Source organism: Stenella coeruleoalba (genome assembly GCF_951394435.1).
Source record: "Stenella coeruleoalba genome assembly, chromosome: 17".
Lineage (NCBI taxonomy): Eukaryota > Metazoa > Chordata > Mammalia > Artiodactyla > Delphinidae > Stenella > Stenella coeruleoalba.
Window position 1 is genome coordinate 62998938 of NC_137163.1, and position 27053 is coordinate 63025990.

Sequence of the window (27053 nt, forward strand, 5' to 3'; positions counted from 1 at the left end):
TTCATTTTTTTGCTGACTAACTGATATAATGGAATTTTTTTCATTTTGTATGATTTTCATTTATCCTTTTTTTGTATCTGTGTCTTAGTATGGATTGATTTCTTCTTCCTTTTTCTCATTTTGCTTTTTCCACCTCTCCACATCTGGAACTTATACACTCCTATTCTTTTACAGGTTACCGTAGTTATTTTTGCATTTATTTTGCTGTTATCATTCTAGTTTTTATTTCATACTTTTAGTTACGAAAATTTTAATCATGAGGAAAAGTAGAAAAAAGTACAACATCTCTAGTCTTTATTAAGATTCAACAATTAACATTTTCTGTATTTAGTTTTTCTTTCATTTATTTTTTTGTTTAATAAACATTTTTTGTTTTTGTTAAGTCTTATTAAGAAATAATGCACATACCATGATCATTCAAAGTATACAGGCTAATGGCTTTTATTATTCAGAGTTGGGCAACTGTCACCACAGTCAAGTTTAGGACAGTTTAATAAACGTTTTTACTAAAGTATGTGTAATATACAGAAAAGTACGCAAATCTAAATATAGAGTTCACATATTCACAAAGTGAATGCATCCTTGTAACCACCACATGAAATAGAATAATACTCATAATACCCCAGGAGCCTGTCTTATGACCACTCCTGATGACTGCTTCCTTTTCCCAAAGGTAACCACTGTCTTGACTGCTAATGCCATAGGTTGCTTTTGCCTGTTTGTGAGCTTTATGTAAATGAAATTATATGATACAGGTTTTTTTAAATGTTTTGTTTTTTGTTTGATTTCTTTTGCTCAACATTAGTTTATGGGATCCATGTTCTGTGTAGAACAAATTCATCTTTATTGCAGTGTATGAATATATCACAGATTATCTACCCAATTTACTGTTGACAGGCATTTGAGTTATTTCTGGTTTGGGCCTGTCATGAATAATGCTCCTATAAATATTCTTCTACGTGTGTTTTGTCGAACATATGTATGTTGGGTATATACCTTAGAATGAAATTGGTGGGTCAGAGCATATGTTTATTATATTCAGGTTTACAAAGTAGCACCAAATCGTTTGCCAATTTACACTTCACCTGTGTATGAGATTTCCATTTCTTGAACATATATACTTGTCAACTTGGTCTTGTCAGTTTTTAATGTTAGCCATTTTGGTAGATATATGTCATTATTGTAATATGGCTTTAATTTGCATTTTTCTGTTCCCCACTGAGGTTGACCCTTTTTTCCTATATTTATTGGTCATTAAGATGCTTTCTGTCCATCATGTGTTCTAGTTTCTCACCAATTTTTCTGTTCAGTTTGCCTTTTTTTAAAAATTAATTTGCAGGAATTGTGATAGCTAATTTAAATACATAGTTATCAAAATCTAAAGTTTTATCAGTATGTTTGCACTCTTTTCTAAATATAAAATGACCTTGGAAGTGTTTAACTCCCATCACGTGCCTACCAGTTTATATGTTGATTGCCCTAATCTTACACATTAGGCATTTCTGGCTAATATACTTCATTGCAAATCCAAAATCTAAAAAAAGGCTTAGACTCACAGATATAGAGAACAAATCAGTGGTTACCAGTGGGGAGAGGAAAGGGGGCAGGGGTGAGATAAGAGGCACAAACTATTACGTATAAAAAAAGCTACAAAGTTATATTGTACAACATAGGGAATATAGCCAATATTTTATAATAACTATAAATGGAGTATAACCTTTAAAAATTGTGAATCACTATATTGTGCACCTGTAACTTATATAATATTTTACATCAACTGTACTTCAATTTAAAAAAAGAAAGAGGACTTCCCTGGTGGTTCTGTGGTTAAGACTCCGTGATCCCAGTGCAGGGGGCCCAGATTCAAACCCTGGTCGGAGAACTAGATCCTGCATACCACAACTAAGAGCCCGCATACTGCAACTAAAGATCCTGCACGTGGCAACTAAGACCTGGCGCAGCCAAATAAATAAGTACATAAATATTTTTTTTAAAAACAGCATAGGAAGAACACTGACATAAATCACAGCAAGATCTTTTTTGACCCACCTCCTAGAGTAATGAAAATAAAAACAAAAATAAACAAATGGGACCTAATAAAATTTAAAAAGCTTTTGCAGGGCTTCCCTGGTGGCGCAGTGGTTGAGAATCTGCCTGCTAATGCAGGGGACACGGGTTCGAGCCCTGGTCTGGGAAGATCCCACATGCCGCAGAACAACTAGGCCCGTGAGCCACAACTACTGAGCCTGCGCGTCTGGAGCCTGTGCTCCGCAACAAGAGAGGCCGCAATGGTGAGAGGCCTGCACACTGCGATGAAGAGTGGCCCCCGCTTGCCACAACTAGAGAAAGCCCTCGCACAGAAATGAAGACCCAACACAGCCAAATAAATAAATAATAAAGCTTTTGCACAGCAAAGGAGACCATAAGATGAAAAGACAACCTTCAAAATGGAAGAAAATATTCACAAATGAATCAACGGACAAAGGATTAATCTCCAAAATATATACACAGCTCATGCAGCTCAATATCAAAAAACCAAACAACCCAATTAAAAAATGGGCGGAAGACTTAAATAGACGTTTCTCCAAAGAAGACATACAGATGGCCAAGAAGCACATGAAAAGATGCTCAACATCACTAATTATTAGAGAAATGCAAATCAAAACTACAGTGAGGTATCACTTCACACCAGTTAGAATGAACATCATCAGAAAATCTACAAACAATAAATGCTGGAGAGGGTGTGGAGAAAAGGGAACCCTCTTGCACTGTTGGTGGGAATGTAAATTGATACAGCCACTATGGAGAACAGTATGGAGGTTCCTTAAAAAAAACTAAAAATAGGGGGCTTCCCTGGTGGCGCAGTGGTTGGGAGTCTGCCTGCCAATGCAGGGGACACGGGTTCATGACCCGGTCTGCGAAGATCCCACATGCCGCAGAACGGCTAGGCCCATGAACCATGGCCGCTGAGCCTGCGCATCTGGAGCCTGAGCTTCACAACGGGAGAGGCCACGATAGTGAGAGGCCTGCGTACTGCAAAAAACAAAAAACTAAAAATAGACTTAGCATATGACCCAGCAATCCCACTACTGGGCATTTACCCAGAGAAAACCTTAATTCAAAAAGACACATGCAGGGCTTCCCTGGTGGCGCAGTGGTTGAGAGTCTGCCTGCCGACGCAGGGGACACGGGTTCGTGCCCCGCTCCGGGAAGATCCCACATGCCGCGGAGCGGCTGGGCCCGTGAGCCATGGCCACTGAGCCTGCGCATTCGGAGCCTGTGCTCCGCAACAGGAGAGGCCACAGCAGTGAGAGGCCCGTGTACCGCAAAAAAAAAAAAAAAAGGCACATGCACCCCAGTGTTCATTGCAGCACTATTTACAATAGCCAGGACATGGAAGCAAGCAAATGCCAATCGACAGATGAATGGATAAAGAAGATGTGGTACATATATACAATGGGATATTACTCAGCCATAAAAAGGAATGAAATCAGGTCATTTGTAGAGACGTGGATGGACCTAGAAACTGTCATACAGAGTGAAGTAAGTCAGAAAGAGAAAAACAAATATATATTAACACATATATGTGGAATCTAGAAAAATGGTACAGATGAACCAGTTTGCAAGACAGAAGTGGAGACAGAGGTAGAGAACAAACATACGGACACCAAGGGGGGAAGAGGGAGGTGGGATGAAATTGGAGATTGGGATTGACATATATACACTAATATGTATAAAATAGATAACTAATGAGAACCTGCTATAGCACAGGGAATTCCACTGTACAGTAGAAACTAACACAACTTTGTAAAACAACTATACCCGAATTAAAAAAACAAAAAGTACTTTAAAAAAAAATAAAGTGGAAAAAATAAATAAATTTAAAATGGCTTAGAAATCAAAACTTTTTGGAAGTTGATTACAAATTTTTCTTGTGAAACCTGAAATGAGTGGGTATGAGATTGCGTAGTGTTTTTTAAAATTTCATATGCTATAAACATTCACATATTTCAGTGCTAAATACTAATTAGTTTGGTGAGGTGCGTTGTTATTATTTTTATAAAATCCAGAAAATTCTTAATTTTGAAACATCTGGCCCCAGGAATTTTTACATAAGGAATTGTGAGCCTGTGTTGTTTTATACAGTCATTGTTTAGATTTACTTACATATTTACGTATTTTTGCTTCCTATGTCTTCTTGCATCTTTCACCTGTCATTTAGGATTATTTTCCAGAAGGAAATTAAGATTTATTGTTTAGCTGCTCACTGTTGGTGGTAAACTCTGTTCTATCTGAAAATACCTTCTTTTCACCTGTGTTCTTGAAACTGTATCTAGTTTTGCTAGGTGTAGGAGTTAAAATTGTCAATTATTTTCACTTAGATGAAAGATAAAATTCCACTTGTTTTCTAAATCATAGTATTATCTGACTTCAATTATTGCTCTTAAAATGATAACCATCATTCTAATTTTATGTATCTTTGTAGGTAATCTTCTATCTCTAGTTTTAAGATTAGCTCTTTTTCAGTTGGTGTTCTGTACTTTCACAGTGATATGTGTGAGTTTGGGATTCTTTTTATTTATGCTGTTTGGAATTCATCCTGGACTTGGACTTGAGGATTGATGTCTTGAACAATTCTGGGGAATTCTCATGCATTATCTCTTCAAATGTTGCCTCCTATTCTCTTGTATTCTCTTTGTCTCATGTTTTCACCTCTGTTTCTCTGTTATATCCTGGAAAAATTCTTCAGACATCTTCCTAGGTGTTAATTCTCTCTTCACCTGTGTTTAACCTATCCACTGAGTTTAAAAAGGTTTTTTTTTTTTTTATTTAGATACATTTCACATGCCATAGAATTCATCCACTTAAAGTGTACAATCAGTGATTTTTTTTTTAGTATATTTACCCAGTTGTACAACTGTCCCCATTATCTAATAGAAAATTTTCATCATCCCCAGAAGAAAACCTTGTACCCATAAACATTCACTCTCCATTTTCTTCCCATCTGCTGGCAGACACCAGTCTGATTTTTATGTCTATAGATTTGCCTCTTCTGGGCATTTCATGTAAATGGTATCAACCTATATGTGGTCTTCTGTGACTCACCACTTTTACTTACCATAATGTTTCTGAGGTTACTCCATGTTGCAGCATGTATCAGTACTTCATTCTTTTTTTTTTTATGGCCAAATAACATTCCATTGTATGAATACAACAGATTTTGTTTACCTGTTCATCAGTTAATAGACATTTGGGTAGCCTCTATTTTTTTCTGTTATGATTAATGCTGTTTTGAACATTTGTGTTCATGTTTTTGTGTGGATATGTTTTCTTCATCCATTGAGCCTTTAAATCTAATTATATAAGGAATATACTTCTACATTCTTGTTGTAAAAGAGTCATAATATGACAGTATATAGTGTAAACAGGGGTGTCCTCTTTCTCCTCCATTTATGCTGCTAGGAGGGAACTACTATAAAATAGCTGGATGTGCTTCCGTCTCTCCCGTGTGCGTTTATATGACGTTTCTATAAATCTCTTGCTTTTGTTTTAATATAAAGGAATTATATGTATTTTTGAGGCTTTTTTTTTTTCCATTTCAGTATGTTTTGGGATTCTTCTGTTGTTGTTAGTACACAGAGATCCACATCATTCTTAATGGCTGTGTAGCCTCATTTCCATATGCCATAATTTGTATAATTATTGTTAGACACATATATTGTTTCTGGATTTTGCATACAGTGAAGCAGTCAACATCCTTATTAATTTTTTTTTTTTTTTTTTTTTTTGTGGTACACGGGCCTCTCACTGTTGTGGCCTCTCCCGTTGCGGAGCACAGGCTCCGGACGCGCAGGCTCAGCGGCCATGGCTCACGGGCCCAGCCGCTCCGCGGCATGTGGGATCTTCCCGGACCGGGGCACGAACCCATGTCCCCTGCATCGGCAGGCGGACTCTCAACCACTGCGCCACCAGGGAAGACCCTTATTAATTTTTTAAAAAAGCATTTACCGAGGAAAAACATTTGTCAGGCACAGTTTTGAATGCTAGGATTACAAAATAAGTAGACCATAATCTCTGCCTTAGGTTGCTCACAGTTATATAAATGCTACAAGAACATTAAGTAAATTAATTGGGGATCTGGTGCTTTTCCAGCTAGGAAGATAGATTTTTATTGCATCAGGTATTTTATGCTATTGTCTTCTGAATAATTTCTCATTTGGTTCTTACTACTTTTTTAAGTATTTTTCTAGATTCTGAAAAGACAAATTGTTGCCTCAGTGGATAGAAATTATATTCCCCAGGATTTTTTTTTTTTTTTTTTGCTTCTGTGAGTTGCCTGGGGCATTTCTTCCTTAACCACTTGATTAAATTCTTGCCTAAGGTTCTCAGCAGGAATTCAGACTCAGACCCATGTGGGTGTCTGCTTGAGATTTTGACATTTCATGGGAGACGTTTTTCCTTCCTATACCCAATTGCTAAGTTCTAAGCAGGTAAATTTCATTGTTATCTCTTTCTGTGCCGTTTATCTTATTCACTATTACACTGAGGGGTCATAGTTTTATGCAGGTCTTCCGAGAGATTCCTCACTTTTTGGTCTTGTCCCCCTTGGGTTTGGTACCCCCCTTGGGTTTCGCAGAAAACCCCAAAGTGAAATCCAACCCTGATCCTTTGAATATTTCAAAGTTCGTGTGTTCGCTTTGTTTTTGTTTTCTGTGGAATTATTCAGAGTATCTACATTGTGCTGGAAATAAAATTTTGCTTAGTCTTTAAAGGCATTCTTCCTTTAGCTTTCATTATACCACGGTCCTGGTTTTTCTCCCCTTTGATCACTCTCTTTTTGAACACTGCTGTACCCTGAAAGCATGTAGAGATTATTTACATATTTGTCTCTCTTTTTAGACTGTGGGCTCTTCACAGACAGGACTCATTTAGTCTTGTCATTTTTTTGCATCCCAGTCTGATTTTTGAAAATGTTAGTTTAATTTTAAATTTTTTATTCTTTTGGCCATGCTGAGCAGGTTGTAGGATCTTAGTTCCCTAACCACTGATCCAGGTCACTGCCAGGCCCCCGGCAGTGAAAGTGCCGAGTCCTAACCACTGGGACACCGGGGAATTCCCCAAAATGTTAGCTTAAAATAAGAATGAACGCCTTGATTTGTTGAAGGCTTTCCATTTCCTAAAAGGGGGAAAAGTTTCAATAAATAAATGTTAGAATTAAGGGCTACAGAAGTATACTTAGGAAAAAAGTATTTTTTTCTTAATTTGCATGAATCAAATTCTATCTTATTTTAAAATAAGGTAAAATCATTTCAGTGCCGTGTCATCTCACCCTGAAAGAAGAAAAATGTTGTAATTGTTTAATGTTGTTGGGGGGAAAGTAGTAATTTATTAGTGAAATGATGTTAATGTATATGGTATTCTTATTATTTTTTCTATCACGTCCTCCTATTGTTAACCTTCCACCTTTAGTTGATTGTTAGATGAAATTAGAGAAAACATGTTGGACATTTTATGTACAGTTGCATTAGCAATCATTGTTGTATAGCTCTACATTTTTAATGTTTTCCCCACTCTTGTTTATATTTCTTCCTACCCTAAATAAGGATTTCTACCCTTTAGAATAGTTTCTCAAAGTGTCAGTTTTAAATAAAATTTTGCAAGATGTGAGGCCTAACTCTCCAACTCCTTAACTTGCTCCATTTTTCATCACATTTTAATATACCATACACTTATTTGTTTTTGTTATTATTAACTCCCTTCCCTCACTAGAGTTTAAGCTTTACAGGGCCAGGAATCTTGTCAGGTTGTCCATTGATGTACTGCCATTATTAGTATCTAAGAGGGATATATTCTCTCCTGGTTTTGATTCATAACCATAAGAGTATCATTTAAATATTTTGTGGCTTGGTTTCAACATATATTAGTGTGGGATGATACTTACACAGATACATTATTTAGAAGCTGAACTGTTTTATATATGAATGAGCTTTCTAGGATGCTATTTAAAATACTTAGTCTAGAGGCTTCCCTGGTGGCACAGTGGTTAAGAATCCGCCTGCCAGTGCAGGGGACATGGGTTTGAGCCCTGGTCCGGGAAGATCCCACGTGCCCCGGAGCAACTAAGCCCATGTGCCACAACTACTGAGCCTGTGCTCTAGAGCCTGCGAGCCACAACTACTGAAGCCCGTGTGCCACAACTACTGAAGCCCGTGCGCCTAGAGCCTGTGCTCTGCAACAAGAGAAGCCACCACAATGAGAAGCCTGCACCCCGCAACAAAGAAGCCTGTGCCCCGCTCACTGCAACTAGAGAAAGCCCACGTGCAGCAGCGAAGACCCAATGCAGCCAAAAATTAAAATAAATTAAAAAAATTTTTTAAAAAATACTTAGTCTATTTTTCTTTTTTTTATTAAGAGCATTTCATTGAGCGTGGTATTCTTCATTAAACACTAATGTTCTCTGTCATACAACTGTAGTAGTATTTTTTTATACAGTCATACCCATCATCCTCAGCTGTCTGAAAAAGCAAAACTTGAACTAATATATAAGCATGAGCATTGATGAAAATGATCGGAAGCCGAAGAGGTAAAGATGGCATCACTGGGATGACACACCATGTTTTAGCACTGTGCTGCACATAGTGTGGTCTGTGGACCTGTTACTGGGCTGTGCTTTTCATTTTATGAGGACTTGGAAAAATTGTACCTAATTTCTCCGGTTAATTTCAGTGGGGGAGTATAGTATGGTTTAAGAGCAAATGAAGCAATAAGTGTTAGCCAGTGTTAAATGCCAGCACTGAAGATTGGTTAGGATTTGTTACACGAAAATAATGTGATATATTCACCAGAATAAGTAAACCCTTTTGCTTGGTAATGTATGGTGGGGCTAAGGAGGGGGAAACAGCAAATAAAAGAGAAAGAAAAGAGGAGAAAGAAAGAGAATGTCAGTGACTAGAGGTTAGATATTATGACAAGTTATTGATAGTCAAAGAGCAGATGACAGTTAAAAAAGTGAAAACTGGGGCTATCAAGCTATCAGAACTATATACTGAAGGATCATGTGGGCTTGTAGACCTCACTGTTGTCTGAGGATGTCACAATAGAGTAATCATTATTTTTAAAAAAAACCTTTTTTTTACATCTTTATTGGAGTATAATTGCGAGTAATCATTATTAACAGACTAAATTATGTACAATACACATAATGTCAGGGATCTGTATTAGAGTTCAGAGTTTTACCATGTTGATTTAAAATTTTTTGGATATTTAAAAGTGTTAGTCTTCATTTTATCTCATTTCCTGATCATGCCAACACATTCAAACTTGGTTTAACATTATGGGTCTATGTTGGGACAGGCATTGATATTATCAGTTGGGGGAAATGGAACAGGACTGATTAGAACATAGTGATTACGTGTTTTTGTTTTTGTTTTTTTTCTTTTTTGGCTGTCCCACACGGCATGCGGGATCTTGGTCCCCTGAACAGGGATCAGACCTGTGCCCCCTGCAGTGGAAGTGTGGAGTGCAACCACTGGACCGCCAGGGAATTCCCATAGTGGTAACAGTTTTTAAAGTGATCTTTAAATTGCTTTTACTCTTTTGTATAAAAACTGTATCTTGGGCTTCCCTGGTGGCGCAGTGGTTAAGAGTCCGCCTGCTGATGCAGGGGACACGGGTTCGTGTCCTGGTCCGGGAAGATCCCACATGCCGCGGAGCGGCTGGGCCCGTGAGCCGTGGCCACTGAGCCTGCGCATCCGGAGCCTGTGCACTGCAACGGGAGAGGCCACAACAGTGAGAGGCCCGCGTACCACAAAAAAAACCAAACTGTATCTTGAGCTTTCCGAGGACTTTAAATCTCAGAAGGCTAAGAGTAATAATATATGTGTCTGTTTTATTCTGTTGGCCTTTTTGTGTCCCCACACTCGACCTTTGCTGTGAAGCAGCTACTCTAGTGATTCTTGGAGAAGTGGTAGTGGAGAAGAGGAAACGTTAAGCTCCTGGGCAGCCTTTTCATGTTACATAAATACTCTCCTCGACCCCTATAGTAAGCACCAGTCATAGGGAAGAGGAAATCTCAAGAATAATCCCTCATGTGTACTGAAGTGGGAAAAAGTTTTAGGCACTGAACTTGTGTCACTCTTAAGTGCAGGGTCACACATCCTAGGATGTTGTTGTAGTCTAGAGATTCTCAGCCATCGTATGATGACGTACAGGAATGCCATTCAACATCTTGTTGATAATAGTTAACTGCAAAATTTGTCAGTGGTTTTCTTACCCCCAAAAGTAGTAAATTTCAGTGGATTCATATCACTTGGATTCATTTGCATTCATGAGGAAGGAGAAAGGGAGGTCTGGCTGGACTATAGAGCCACTGAAAAGCCAAGCCAGTTCTGAAAGTGTTAAATCTTTTTTTTTCATGGTATTTAGGTTTATCAGGATCTTTTTTACTGAGTATATAAACCCACTTGGATCTCTTAGAAGAGCTCAAATTCCTGTGCGTTTTCCAGACTTGAGCCAATGCAAGATGAGGGCTAGATAGAATTTTTAGGTTTACTCTAGATTTGGGATGCTTTAAAACATTTAGATTCTGGGCCTGGCCTTTTTGTCTTGGAAGACAGATGTACTGCTGTACACAGTCTGGGAATAAAGTGCATATTTATTGATTGAGATCATGTATCGCTGGGTACGTGTTAAATATTGAGAGAACAATCATTTTAGGCATATTAAATTTACTCAGAAAATTAATTTTTATTTTTTAGGTGGTTCTAGTACTTAAAGAGTTAGGAAAATCAAGCTTTTTTTTTTTTAAGTGGGTTATCTACTCTAGCCACTTTTTAAAAAAAATATTTATTTTATTTGTTTATTTGGTTGCATCAGGTCTTAGTTGCAACAGGCAGGCTCCTTAGTTGCAGCTCGCCAGCTCCTTAGTTGTGGCATGCGAACTCTTAGTTGTGGCATGCATGTGGGATCTAGTTCCCTGACCAGGGATCGAACCTGGGCCCCCTGCATTGGGAGCGCGGAGTCTTAACCACTGTGCCACCAGGGAAGTCCCCAGGAAAATCACACTTTTATTAATAACATATATCATACATTTTTTAATGCACAATTTTTCCCCTACTTTAACATATCTGAAATCAAGATATGTCTAATCAGTGGTGTGTAATTGTTTAATTGGTAGCAGTTTTCCTTTCCTAGTATTACATAAAATAATAGTGCATCTTATGATTGATTGTCTAAGATTCAGAGAACCATGGTACGTTTGTAATATATGTAATTAATTTTCCCATACCTCTCCGATTTAGGGACAGACAGGGTAGTATTTGGCTATGAACCTTTGGAACTGTTAATTTTTCAGCCCCCTTAGCTCCCAGTAGTTTGTAAGTAGTTCTGCTTCTTTACTTAGTTACCTTCTGCACGTTATTTTCCAGTTATCTCAATTCTAGGCTCTCATTTTCACCACTGTCTAGGAAAGCAGCCAGTGTTGCCCTGATGGTCTAATAATCTGGTGGTATCACTGCTTTTGCTAGTGTTCTAATGCACGTGTTTCTCATCTACTTTTGCTAACGCTTTGTCTTCAAAGTTAGGAGGTGAATGCTTCCTCATGTGATGATAGCTTTCTGTTGATAGATGCTACAAGGTATGATCTCTAAACACATGGTGTTATCTCTAAACAGTTACGCTAGTTTTTCACATTCTCAAGTGAGTATGAATTTTCCTTTATTTTTACATTGAACTCTTTAAGTCCTCCTTTTTTAGCTTCTGTGTTCATATTCAGGGTTCTTAGAACCAGTTTCTTAGAAGAGCCAGAGGACCCTTGAGGGACCTGTTTGCTTACTTAAAGACACTTCCTGCCCTCTTTAATGATTATTGTTCCGGGAAGGATCCCTAAGAGTGAATTCCCTGTTTCTATGAGCCTGCCAGACACACTGTTTGACCTTCTACTCTTATTTTTTTTTTTCCCGGTAAGTTTTATTAGTACACTGGTAAATCATTAGTTTTATTAGTGTGCTTAGTAAGTACTCGTTAACCCCCCAAATGTTCGTCCTGCTCTGTCTCTTTATTGCAGAGGATGTGGATGTGCAAGGTAGTTTATTGCCTGATAGCAGAGACAGTAAGGGACTGGCATGAATTGTCTTTTTAATGTAGTGACTCCACCCCTCAATTAAAAAACGTGCTCCAGTGAATGTCTTGGATTCTGACCTGTGATACTGAAATTGAAATGACGAAGTGGATGATAGCCCCTTCTAATGGGGAGAGGTTGGAGCAGAGGTTCTGTATTAATCATCTTGCGCTGTGTGACACATTACCCCCAAATTTAGTGATTTGAAAGAACAAGCATTTATAATCCCATGTAATTCGAAGGGTCTTGAAGCAGAGAGCTGGATTCTGGCTTGAGTTTGCAGGCAGTATACTGGCCCCAGCTGTGGTCATCTGAAATCTTGGCTGGAATTGGAGATTCCAGATTGGAGATTCTTCCAAATCATCCATGGTTATTGGCAGGCGGCCCTAACCTTACCGCGTAGGCCTCTGAATTGGACTGTTCACAATATGGCAAGTGATTCTAGAGAGAATGACCCAGATGTAAATCATAATCTTTCATAACCTCATCTTGGGAGTGATATACCATCATTTCTGCTGTATTCTATCGGTTACACACACCAACTCTGGTACAGTGTGGGAGGGAACTACACAGGGATGTGAATACCAGGAGGCAGTTACTTGGAGATTGTCTTGGAGTTTGGCTATACCACAGACCCCTTTCTTTGTGGACCTATAATAAGTAGTGTCAGGGTGGGGAAAACTTTTCTTTTTCCACAGTGCTCTTCACCGTTATCTTCAGGAGACCAAGGAATAATTACACCAACACGATTCTTCTTAACTTGCCTTTATATCCTGTTTCAGTTGGTAGCTATGCAAATCGACCTTCCTTTATATCTTAATTCAATAACAAGGGCTGTCTTCCTTGTCTTAGTAAAGTTTTCAAGATCTGGAGAATTTCCACAGCAGTGTTTCCCAAAATGTAGTCATTGAAAGGAGACTTTTCCAAGATGCCCTACACTGAGAGGATTCCAGTACTTTTGGAAGCCTGTATGTTGTCTTCCTCCCCTTAGAGAATCATTGTGCAAGTTCGTATATCAGAAGTCTCTGAGAATTCCTGCTTTAAAAAAAATCCTTTTTTCTTTTTGTTGTTGAGCCCAGTGTTTCTGAAAATTTACTTGATCACAGAACCCATATTTGTTGACAGAAGTAGAATAAATCAAAAACCCTCTTCTAACATAGACATTTATCACAAATATAATCCTCCTTTATTCAAAACAAATTGTTTATGCAGCTTTATTTCTATATTTTGGATAATTAAAATTTTTCTAAACTAATTTTCAATTTGTAATTTTGCATTTTAGAAGGCAGCTGAGGTCAGAAGTTGCAATTAGTTGGTATCTTATTTTCCATGTTACTAGCAGTTATGATATTGCACCATCTGAGGAAAAGTTTTCACTTTTGGCAATTTAAAGAGCCATTGATTCTCAGCAAAGAAGGGAGGAGTTTTCTATTCTGTAGTGTTGTTAGATGGTGGTAAGCTTATTTAAAGGCATTATGAATTGAAAAGATCTAGAAACATTGCTGTATTGATAGTAATATTTCATTGTCTAGAAAAATCAGAAACTAGCTTTTAAGTAGAGAGTTGTTTGGAGTTCTGAACAGAAATCCATGCTTGTGTGCTTTAATCCAAGAAAAGATGTTCATTAAGAATTTTTATAATGTTACGTGCACTTCTAATAACATTGGTTATTTTGTTTTTAAACCTGTAAATTATGGGCTGCTGTGGTTTTTGTTTTGCATTATTGTATACTGAAAAAGAATGTCCACTGATGATAACAAGGGAAGAACTGAACAATAAAAGCTGTACAAAAAAGAATGCAAATACATAGCCATTTTGGGGCATCTAGTATGTGAAAAAATAACTTTATGTATCTCAGGCCCTGGTATGTTATATTCTGGTGTTGAAAGATTAAATTATATGTGAATGATCCTATTTTAAGAAAATAAACAGGGGCTGTAAATTGTAAATTAAAATTATTTTAAACTTTTTCAAAAGACTTTTTAACTTAATATAGTTCTTCTCGAAAGCCTGTCTGTCTGAAATGATGCATTCTTTAAGGGTTATGGAGAACTGTGGTTTTTATAATTGAAAAGCAGTAAAGGAAACCCTGCTAAAACTTTTAAGCATTTATAACCATATAACTTTAATGGAGTAGTTTTGAAGTTTTATAGGTAGCTGGCTGCTCTTCATAACCACTTTACAACATCTAAGTTTACAAATATATTTAGAAATATTTGACAATAGATTGTGAGTTATAGGACAGGCAATTAAAAATTTGAGAATTAGGCATGTAAAATATATAGAAGATGTAAGGGGCTTGTAAAGGAAAAGGCGTGAGCATTTGGACGAAGTTTAATCAAGGATTTCAGACTGTGTGAATACAAGTATATTATGTTGTAAGGGAAAAATGTACAAGTTATTATTGATACTCTTTTCTAGAAACGACTACAGAAAGAACTGTTGGCTTTGCAAAATGACCCACCTCCCGGAATGACTTTAAATGAAAAGAGTGTTCAGAATTCAATTACACAGTAAGTGTTTAAGTTTTAAAGTACTTGTTTGTTTTTCTTTTGTTATCCATGTAATATATGAATATATACTCATTTTAAAAATACAGAATTATTTTCTTATTTCATCCCATTCTCTTCCACCAAGAGGTAAGTACAGTAAACAGATCTTATTCTGTGCATTTATATATACAATTTCACTTTATAAAAGTTTCCTGCTAATGAGGCAGCGTTTAAAAACTTTGGTCTGACTTTGTTATGAAATGTTCTTCACCTGTAATAGAGCAGTTTGGTATGAGGTTATATATCAGACTTTTCAAAAACATTTAAGGCTCTGAAGAGAATGACAGTCAAGAGGTATCTCTATCCCTGTCCACTGAACATACTACATAGTTGCTTTCTTTACAGAAGGGTAGCTAAATGAATGTCAGACTCTTAGCATTCTCATTTAATAATAAGAAACTTTTCCATGAGGATGAAAAAGTGAAGGGTAGAAGGAGGACATAGAAGTATTCTCTAATTTAGCTCCTTCCGGGGGAGTGGAGCAGAAGTCTCTTCCCAGGTATGTGCCAAGAAGAGTAGAAATATGGGTCCCCTCTGTTAAAAATGAGCATTTGAATTAGTTTAAAGTGTTTTCAAGAGTATCATCCTAAGATTTCACAACTCAGTGTGGTCTATCCTTACCACTCCTTTGATCTAACAGTTCTGTTAGACAAGGGTAAATGTTCTAAAATGGGAAATTTTTAAGCAATTGACTCTCTCCTTAAAAAAAAAAACTCCAAAAATGTAAAAGGAGTAGAAGCCAACAAGAAAAAGTTTACTATAGACCAACTTGTAGGACAAACTGAACAATTCAAATATTTAGTGATATTCTGGGTCCAAAGAGCAAAAGTGACCAAAGCTCTCACAACAGGGACATATTTATTTTCAGAAGAAACGATTTTGGTTACCTTTGACTTTGACATTTGAGTCAGTACTTAAGACAGGAGCCAAGCTTTAAGAACAGGAATATGAAGAAAGGGTATGTTGATGTTTGAATGGATATACTGATGTTTGAAAATGTAGTATGGGGGACTTCCCTGGTGGTCCAGTGGTTAGAATTCCATGCTTCCACTGCAGGGGGCATGGGTTCGATCCCTGGTCTGGGAACTAAGATCCCCCATGCTGTACAGCACAGCCAAAAAAAGAAAAAAGAAAAAAAAGAAAATGTAGTGTGTATTACTACATATTATAGATACTATAGAGTATCTAGCTCTATAACGATCTCTTTGAAACGTTGCTGGGTTCTCAGTTGACTGAGCAGTTTTAGATTCACTGCCAAATGAGTGGAAGGTACAGAGATTTCCCATGGACCCTCTGCTCCCACACATGCCATAGCCTCTCTAATTTATCAGCATCCCCCACCAGAGTGGCACATTTGTTAGAACTGATGACCCTACACTGACATGTCATAATCACTCAAAGTCTGTAGTTTACATTACAGTTCACTCTTGATACATTCTATGGATTTGGACAAATGTATAGCGACATGTATCATCATCATGGTGTCACACAGCACTTTCACTGCCCTAAAAATCCTCTGTGGTTCATCTATTCATCCTTCTGTCCCCTCCCAGCAACCACTGATCTTTTTACTGTCTCCATAGTTTTCCCTTTTCCAGAGTGTCATATAGTTAGAATCACACAGTGTGTAACCTTTTCAGACTGGCTTCTTTCACTTAGTAATATTCATTTAAGGTTCTTCCATGTCTTTTCATGGCTCTCAATTGACTTTTCATTTATCTCAAACAGAATTTAAAATGGAGCACACATTTAGAGTATAAAGCATTTGTTCTATATGATTAAACAAGTGACTGTTTTTTGTTCTATATCATTAAACAGGTGGATTATACTCCATTTTCATCTTTTTCCTCTTTACCTTTGTTAACCTGCCTCAGAATATCCTATAAGAGCTAGCCCTATAGTTTTCAAGGAAGTAGGTACCAATCGTTTCCACTTTCAACCTTTATTTTTTTGGGGGTGGGGAGGAACTACACAACACAATGATTTATAAAAAGTTAAAGGACCATCTTACGTTTTTAAAATTGAAATATTTGTATAGATATTTCTACCACAAATTATAACTACTGGGACTTCCCTGGTGGTGCCGTGGTTAAGAATCTGCCTGCCAGTGCGGGGGACACGGGTTCGAGCCCTGGTCCGGGAAGATCCCACATACCGAGGAGCAAGTAAGCCCATGCGCCACAACTACTGAAACCACGTGCCACAACTACTGAAGCCCGAGTGCCTAGAGCCTGTGCTCCACAACAAAAGAGTAGCCCTGCTCACGGCAGCAGTGAAGACCCAATGCAGCCGAAAGTGTAACTACCAAAATAAACAGCATCTTTGCTACAGAATAAACCTGTCACTTAGAGATGTTTGTCAGGCAAGAATTTTTCTTTTAAAATAATTTACTGTAAATGAACCACAAAAGTTTTATTATCTTTGGACTATCTTCCAGGATATGAAAATAGACTTATAAAAATTAGATCTTGGGAATTCCCTAGCAGTCTAGTGTTTAGGACTCCCCTTCCACTGAAGCATTATCTCCAAAGTGGATGAACTACAAATCAAAATTTTTTTTTAATAAGTTTATTTTTGGCTGCATTGGGTCTCCGTTGCTGCACCGGGCTTTCTCTAGTTGCGGTGAGTGGGGGCTACTCTACGTTGCGGTGCGCGGGCTTCTCATTGCGGTGGCTTATCTTTGTTGCAGAGCATGGGCTCCAGACATGCGGGCTTCAGTACTTGTGGCTTGTGGGCTGAGTAGTTGTGATGCACGGGGCTTAGTTGCTCCGTGGCATGTGGGATCTTCCTGGACCAGGGCTTGAACCCGTGTCTCCTGCATTAGCAGGCGGATTCTTAACCACTGCGCCACCAGGAAAATCCAAACCAAATATTAATCTAGTTGAAAGAGATGCATATAGTTAACAGGAAATAAACACTGATTTTAAAATACTATTGTATATATACTTTTTCCTATTCAGTTCTTTAGTTTCTTTAATCAGGCCACGGCAGAAGCTGAAGCAAAAGATAGACATCAGAGCAATCAGAGATAGGGCAAAAAAGCAATGTTTTGGTGTAACTACTGACCTATTTTGAAAAAATTATTTATTACTCGGGGAATTCCCTGCCAGTCCAGTGGTTAGGACTCGGCACTCTCACCACCACATCCCAGGTTCAGTCCCTGGTCTGGGAACTAAACTCCTGCAAGCCGTGCAGTGTGGCCAAAATAAAGAAAAAAAAAAATTGTTGTTTAAGTGGGATTATATGGGATGGGGTATATGGGTAAACGAAGATGATGAAAGCACGTTAAGCTTTTTGGAAGACAGTTTGGTAGCATGTAGACCTTAAAAAATAATGCGTATCATATCCTTTCACCTAATAACCTATACGCTGTCCTAAGGAAGGAACAGAGATACAGAAAGATTGACTTAGAACTAATTAAGTTGGGAAATGGTTTCTCAGTGTAGTAAAGTAAAATGGCACCCCTTGAGTTACAGTCCACAGACATCATATCGTGTAAGGCAGAAATTTTGTGTAGTCATAATTGCCTTTGAACATCCCTTGAGAGAGGCTGTATTGGTATATATCCTGTATTAATATATCCAACAAAGCTAGTTCTTCCTTCAGAGAGGCGTAGATGGCTGTTTCTTTGATTAGGAGCCATGAATGTGTGAAAAATACCTGTTTTAAACATTAGAATCACAGAACAATGGATATTCACAGGAGGTTAAGAAGTGAGACTTCTCTCATCATCCTTACTCTGGGGCATGTGTGCTTGTGACTGGAATTGTGAACATTGATGATTTGAATGTAATGTAATTTAAGTGTACACCTAATGCAGCTCTACTGGACTTGGAGTCCATTGATATAGAAACTGCAAAATGACTAGAGTGAAATGTACCCTAAAAACTTTAACAGTGATTATCTTTGGGTGATTTTTGTTTTATTTATGCTTATGTAAATTTTCTGTAGTGAACATATGTTACTTTTTAAATTAGGAAAACGTTGTTTTAAATTATCCTGCATGATGTTGAGAAGTATGCCTCCTTTGACCTATCTCACCCATATATTGCAAGGTGTCTTTAAGATCTTAAGAGCTATGCTTGGATAGGTCACATGTCAATTTATGGTATATTATGTGTCCTAAGAATTGCCTTATAAACAGAACGAAAGGGCACCGAGAAGTCCTGTGATTTTTTCTTGGACTGTCCCAGCATAGTAGGTGGGAGTGGGCGGTGGGGCTGAAAAGGAATGTTCATGGCTAGGAAGGACCTAGTTTGGTGGGGGTTTTTTTGGTTGGTGGTGGGGTTTTTTTTGTTGTTGTTGGTTTGTTTTTTGGCTGCATCATGTGGCATGCGGGATCTTACTTCCCTGACCAGGGATCGAACCTGTGCCCCCTGCAGTGGAAGCATGGAGTCTTAACCACTGGACCACCAGGGAAGTCCCTGTTTGTTTGTTTTAAATTTAACTTTAGTTGATTTACAATGTTGTGTTAGTTTCAGGTGTACAGCTTCAGATTCTTTTCCATTATAGGTTATAAGATACTGAATATAGGTCCCTGTGCTATTATACACAGTAAATCCTTGTTGTTTATCTATTTGATATATAGTGGTGTGTATCTATTAATCCCATACTCCTAATTTATCCCTTCCCCTCCCCTTTCCCCTTTGGTAACCATAAGTTTGTTTCTTATGTCTGTGAGTCTGTTTCTGTTTTGTAAGTAAGTTGATTTGTATTATTTTTTTAGATTCCACATATGAGAAGTATCATATAATATTTGTCTTTCTCTGTCTGACTTACTTCACTCACTATGATAATTTTTAGGTCCATCCATGTTGCTGCAAATGGCAATATTTCATTCTTCTTCGTAGCTGAGTAATATTCCATTGTATATATGTACATCTTTTTGTTTTTGGTTTTATATATATATATATTTTGAAGTATAGTAGATTTACAATTTTGTACCTATCTCTGCTGTACAGCAGAGTGACTCAGTTATACACAGATATACATTCTTTTTTTTATATTCTTTTCCGTTATGGTTTATCACAAGATATTGAATGTAGTTCCCTGTGCTATACATTAGGACCTTGTTGTTTATCCATTCTAAATGTAATAGTTTGCATCTACCAACCCCAAACTCCCAGTCCATCCCTCTCTCTCCCCCTTCCCCCTTGGCAACCACAAGTCTGTTCTCTATGAGTCTGTTTCTGTTTTGTAGATAGGTTCATTTGTGCCATAGTTTACATTCCACATGTAAGTGATACCATATGGTATTTGTCTTTCTCTTTCTGACTTACTTAGTATGATAATCTCTAGTTGCATCCATGTTGCTGCAAATGGCCTTATTTCGTTGTTTTTTATGGCTCAGTAGTATTCCATTGTGTATATGTACCACATCTTTATCCATTCATCTGTCAATGGACATTTAAGTTGTTTCCATGTTTGGCTGTTGTGAACAGTGCTATGAACATATATAGTTCATAAATATGAACTATAGTTTGAATTATAGTTTTGTCTGGGTATATGCCCAGGAGTGAGATTTCTGGATCATATGGTAATTCTATTTTTAGTTTTTTAAGGAACCTCCATACTGTTTTCCTTAGCGGCTGCACCAATTTACATTCCCACCAACAGTGTAGCAGAGTTCCCTTTTCTCCACACCCTCTCCAGCATTTATTATTTGTAGGCTTTTTGATGATGGCCATTCTGACTTGTGTGAGGTGATACCTCATTGTAATTTTGATTTGTATTCCTCTGATAATTGGCGATTTGGAGCATCTTTTCATGTGCCTGTTGGCCATCTGTATATCTTCTTTGGAGAAATGTCTGTTTAGGTCTTCTGCTTATTTTTTGATTGGGTTGTTTTTTTTTTGATATTTAGTTGTATAAGCTGTTTGTATATTTTGGAAATTAAGCCCTCGTCCATCGCATTGTTTGCAAATATTTTCTCCCAGTTTGTAGGTTGTCTTTTCATTTTGTTGATGGTTTCCTGTGCTGTGCAAAAGCTTATACGTTTGATTAGGAGGAAGGACCTAGTTTTAAAGAGAATAGGTTTTTTGTTTTTGTTTTTTTAATGCAGCTTTTGCATTATATTTTATTTACTGTGTACTGGTTCTGATGTCAGGAATGTACTAGGTTTTTTGCATATATAACGTGATGTATCTTTCCAACAACACTTCGAGGTGACTTTATTTTTAACTCTAGCAGTTAATTTTTAAAAATACCTATTTTACAATTGCAGTAGTTAAAACAGGAGAGGTAAAACAGCTTACTTAGGGCCCCACAGCTAATTAAGGGACAGATCTGTCTAATTTTACTGTAAAATATTGCCTCTTGGGTCTGTGGTTGCATCTTTTATTACCATATAAGGTATTTAGCGTGCATTGTGAAAATGAATGGCCATGTTCTTAAGGGTTTATATGTGTTCCAGCGTGATTGCTTTCAGAGAGTAGGCACATTTATTATTTTACATATTTCTAAGTCCATAATATGTGAGGTGCTCAACAGAACCCCAACAGTATATCCTCAATCTTCCTTTTGTTTCCCTGTATTTAAAATAATAAGTTTTTATGCCTGAAAAGTATAAGATTACAGGAATTGACCAGGTATACAATAATTATAAGTGGCATGGATATAATTAGGAACTCATTTTGCTTCTAAATTCTGCCCCGTCATCTTTGTCATAATAATCTCTATTCCTCTACCCACACTTTTTTTTTTTAAAGAACAAAAGATAGTTCTTGTTATAAGAATATAATTATAAACAGATTTATATTCATGATTGTTATATATGAAAACAAAGTAAGCTTACATAGATGCCATAGAAATCTATTTGGGGTTTTATTAAACAATTGAAACATAATGAGAGACAAAGGAAGGGCCTTCTAGAACCTTAACTAGCTATCAGAGTAAGTGTACCGACGTCAAGTTAGCTTCCTTTTTCCTGTTTAGCCTTCTCTAGAATGCCGATGAGAAAATTGGTCTGATAGCTACACTCCTGTAGTCATTGCTGATACTGATTTCTCTCTTAGCTTCTAAAATAATTGATATCAGAAAGGCAATTGATTAGTTTGATGTTATCTATAAAATCTTTTCCATAATTGTAAAGATAGTCTGAAAAAATAAGGTAGCATAAATTGAATAGGAAGAGTGCGGGCTTTGGTGTCAGCACACCTAAGCTGGGTTTTATTTTGTTGTTTTTTCCGGACCTGGGTTAAAATTTGGCTCTGTCCTTTGTTAGCTGTCTCACCGTGATCTGGCTCTTTAACTGGAGTGTCAGAGAAGGAAACAGGGCCAGGGGTATAAATACCTACTCCTGGAATTGTTGGGAGGACGAAGTGTGTTGTTATACACGAATGACTCTCGTCCCAGTGCCTGGCATAGAGGAATACTCGGTGTTCTCTTTTCTCCTTCTCACCCCAATCCTTTATAACTGAAGTTTAATTTTTTTTTTTTCTATTCTAGGTGGATTGTAGATATGGAAGGTGCACCAGGTACCTTATATGAAGGGGAAAAATTTCAACTTCTATTTAAGTTTAGTAGTCGATATCCTTTTGACTCTCCTCAGGTAACAAAATGTTTTGCTTTTTAAATTTTTATTGTATTTTTGGATTATAGCTAAATTAGCGATTTTTGACTAAGTAAAAACTTATAAAAGAAATTCATTATAATTATGTGAATAGATTTGTTCCTTTATCTTATTTATAATATAATCAAGATCATATGAACATTTTACCTTATTAAGATTAGGGCTTTGCTGCTTTTGTGCTTCTGGAAACTTAAGACTGTTTCTTATCCATTCATGTTAAGCAGAAAAAAGGGATGGAAATCTAACACAGGCCCATGGGTTGTGGGAGAACTTAGCATTTGGAATAACTGGAGGCACGTCTTCCTAGATAAGATGATGATAGAATGACATCGTTAAGAGGCAGGTGCTTTTTGGGAAGGAGCACGTCTTTGATTTCGCATTGGCATGCTGTCTTTGCAGCCTTTTAGTATTGCACGGGCAGAATATATTATTACAAGATGTTAAATATCTAGACCTCAGCCCCAAATCTGATCATTATAATTTGAGGCAGAGTCAATTCAGTTAATGTCTTAAAACTTGGACAAGGGATAATGGGGGTAGAGAAAAAATTTTGAGAGCTGCTTAACTGTGGTGAATGATTAATCCTTGGAAGTTAGAGAAAAGGAGACTCTAGGATGAATTCCAGATTTCTGGCTTGGTAAGATGGGTAATGAATTACTAGTAGCAAAATGATAAGACAGGTGCCCAACTCTGTGTAGCATTGCTAGGTAATGAGGTGTTGTGGATAGTGAAATTTCCCAAATAACTTGAAATTCAACATGTGAGGTGCTAAAATACGCTATTTTTGAGGAAAATCATATTTCATTGCTACTTTAAATAGAATATACCAAACAGCTTAATCAATTCTCTTAGCCATGTAAGAGTATAGATGGAAGTCAGTTATTGTATTGTGCTATAAATAAAGAGATGATTGTTTTAAGGCATAGAATTAAATGGAAACGGACTCCTTGAGTTCTAAAGTTTCCATGTGAGCAGAAAATTAAGAGGTTGGGGGCTCCTTTTTATCTTTATCATAAAAATAAGGCAAAGACGTATGTATTGTCATGACCTCTAGGCTTCTATAATAACCATGTGTAGACTGTAATCAAAAACCAAAGCAGATGTATTCCTTCTTTCCAGAAAATGATCTTCATTTTCTGTTGTTGGCTTTCAGCTTATCAGCATCATCTTACTGTTATTGCTTGAACCAGTGAGGTATCCACTTGTCACCTTCAACCTAAGTTCGTTGAAGGTATGTGAGGGAAGAATACACTCACCAGCTCAGAAACTTTGCCTAGGGGACTATTGGAGAAGGCTTACTCTGGGAACTCACAAATTTTTCATCAGAGGGAAATAATATTTCTGTAAACATGAAACCAAGTGAAAAGTGTTCTCTAAACTCTCAGTTTTTAATTCTAAATCAAATATCAAACTTAACCATCAGTTGAATTCCATCTTTAATTTTTCCGTAAGAACCATTGTAATAAATTCTATCATCTTATCTCATATTCCTTTTATCCTCCTTCCCTGGTTTTACTCCTGCTTGCTGATCTGATTTTGGTGTCCTCCAGGTTCTTTTTTTCTTGACATTATTATTATTATTTTAAAAATTAATTATTTATTTATCTTTGGCTACGTCGGGTCTTAGTTGTGGCATGTGGGCTCTTCGTTGCAGCATGTGGCCTTCTCTCTAGTTGTGACGAGTGTGGACTCAGTAGCTGCGGCACGTGGACTTAGTTGCCCCACAGCATGTGGGATCTTAGTTCCCAACCAGGGATCGAACCCGTGTCCCCTGCGTTGGAAGGCGGATTCTTAACCACCGGACCACCAGGGAAGTCCCGTCCTCCAGGTTCTTTATTCAGCGCTCCCTTTTTCTTCTCACTTTTTAAAGTCTTTAACCATCTTAAGCCACTGACTCCCAGATCTCCAACTCTGTGTACAATCTCTTTCTGAGGTTTAATTTCACACCCTTGTTGGATATCTCTACTTGAACACCTCCAGATGTCCAAATTTAACACAGCTAAACTCAGTTTTTTCTAATAACAAAATAAAATAAAAAAAGAATTTTTTCTTGGGTTTCTGTCCACCTATCTTCTCATGTTAAATTTATTTCCTTTCCCTCACTCTTAAATGCAGTTTTTCAGATCCTTTCACAGACTTAAGGCAGTCCACCATTTTTCTTACCTTATCGTCAGCGCTGTGTGGTCCAAGTGTTCAGCTTTTATCTGGACTATTACAAAATAGCCTCTAGTTGTTTCCACTCCTAGCCGTCCTTTCACAGTGCTGTTAGGTTTATTTGAAGGTGCAGTTACCTCATTGGTTTTCACACATACATCCATCACCACCATCCCCACCCTTCTTGGTAAATCCTGTGATGGTTCTTATTTCCTGTGGAGTCAAATCAAGCTTAGCAGTCCAGTCCGTTTATGGTTGAGTCTGACCTGAAGCATTTTAGCCACACATTACCTCCATGCCTTCTACTGTGTAGTAATACTTGCGTCATACTTTGTTAATGTAACCATTAAGTAATGTTATCTCTGAAAGTGAAAGATTACACGTAGAATGATGTGGAAACCCTAGGGCGGTTGTTCCCAATCTTTTGGAATATGAGGATTCCCTTTTAACATCAGTTAATTTATATTTATATTTATATATATATAAAATATTCTAATATCCATGATTGAGAAAATAACAGACCACTCTGAGTCCAGTAATACTTTTAAATTATTTTAAAATTCTATTAATCACATCATCTGTATGATTATAAAATAATTATAACATGTCCAGTAATCAAAGCTTGATGTACATATAGATTTCAAGATTTTTCTGATAACTGACACTTTCCAAAGGTCCATTGCATTGCTCTGGATAAGGGCAGTAAAATTCCCCATTCCCCAAAGATTTTATTTGTTCAGATGTGGAAGCATTGGCTCTTGTTAGGTAATTAGTCTTTCATTTTCCTATGCAATAAGCAGTACTAAATTTACCACTACTTACAAGAGTAGAATTTGAGGACATATCCGTAGAATAAACATCTCATTGTGAAATTATTACTTTTGTGTCAGTGAGATCTTTGCCTGTAAATGAGATCTGTAAGACTATACATAAAATTTATAGGCTGTGTTATTTTCTTCTACTAGTTATAATTAATTTCACATGTATCTCACTTTACAGTGAAAAGGCTACCTATGTAAAACACGGTGTTTGGCCCAATCATTTGCTTTAAAAGAAACAATAACAGGAACAAAAAACTTTCTCAGTTAAAATGGGAGCAGAGATGAAGTACCTTTTCATCACTGTTTTCTAGTAATGTGCACTTACCAACAGCCATACAGAAAATAAAATTCTTTCTATATAGTGTATTCTGTTTCCTTATGCTAGGATACAGGTAAATGGTTGGTTAATTTAACATGTATTGAGCATGAACTGTGTACTTTAGAGATGGCAGAGAGCACAGAAATTAAAAAGGAATTGGGCCTGACTTCAAAAAGCCGATAATCTGTTTAGTATTTGGAGAGATAGACATTTATTCATTCATTCTGTAAGTATTTACTGAGCATGTATCATAAGACAAACACTTTCCTAGGTGCTGGCAATTCTGTGGTGAACAAAGTGGCCCTCCAAAAACCCTCCTTATGTGGAGTTTGCATTCTTGTAGAAAGAGAAGGACAGTAAACAAAAAGCAAAATATATAAAGTATGGAAGATGGTGAAAAAACGTAGAAAAGAGGAGTCAGGGTGTTGCAGCATTGGGTAGAGTGATCAGGAAAGATTTCATGAGAAGGTGACATTGGGGCAGAGATCTGAAAGAGGTGAGTGCATAAGCCACATCAAAGGGGTGAGAGAAAGGGCAGGTGAAGACAAAATGCAATGGTCCTGAATCTGGAGCATGCCAGGTGGGTCCCTGGAGTGTTGTATAATCAAGAAGAGGAGAGTAGGGCCTAGGTCAGAGAGAGAATTGGGGCTGGAAGGTCCATCAGAAATTGGATAGGACATTTAGAGCCCATCGTAAGAATTTTGACTTTTACTCTCAATGAGGTAGGAAGCCCTTGAAGATGCTGAGCAGAGGAACGACAGGCTCCTGCTTAAAGTTAAAAGGAGAAACTTGGCTGTTATGTGGCACATTGACTTCTGGAGGCACAAGGGTACCCCTATTGCAGTGATCCGGGTGAGGGGTGATGGTGATTTGTACCAGAAGGGTAGCAGTGGAGGTTGTGGAAGGTGGCAATATGTTGGACTTACTTTAAAGATGCTAAAAATATACTTGCCTTGATCATAAAGCTTTAGAAACACTGGGGCAAAAGAGTAATCACTTTCCCCTCACTCCTATTCCCCCTCCTATTCATGCCCCTTTAACACGCACCCTTTTGTTGTGTTGCTTCAAATTCCCTCGTTGCAGAGATCCAGAACTTATATTCATAGTGTCCTCATCCTTTTGCTCGTGGTCTGATTCTCCCTGATTTGGGAAAGCTATCAATATTCATGCTGCTGATACATATTAGATGACTAAAAGGGGAGAACTGAATTGAAAACTGTGCTAAAATTCTTATCCCCAGTCACTTTTGTCAAATATTTATCATTCATTTATGCTAGACTACCTATGTCATATATATTATTCATAATTAGATATTTGATTTAGTTTATTAAACTCTCTGCTTGTATGTTCAGTTTTTATAGTTGCCCTTTAAATATTGTCATCTACTGACAATTTTAATCAGAGAAAACATCCCCTCATATTGTCCCTGTAGAAACCTTGGTATCTATATTGTAGATTGGCTTTATAATTATAGCCTGTTTTGTATTGCTCATTCTGTGTATATTGTATTTTCACCTAG

At 37.3% G+C, this 27053-nt stretch overlaps 1 protein-coding gene across 1 annotated transcript in view; it reads left to right on the top strand.

The window, feature by feature from the left end:
- UBE2W (ubiquitin conjugating enzyme E2 W) overlaps positions 1-27053 on the top strand; it is a 74342-nt gene that overhangs the window by 26874 nt on the left and 20415 nt on the right. Inside the window, 2 exon segments of the mRNA XM_079902203.1 lie at positions 14540-14631; positions 22117-22219. Of these exon segments, the coding sequence (XP_079758329.1) occupies positions 14540-14631; positions 22117-22219 (195 nt within the window).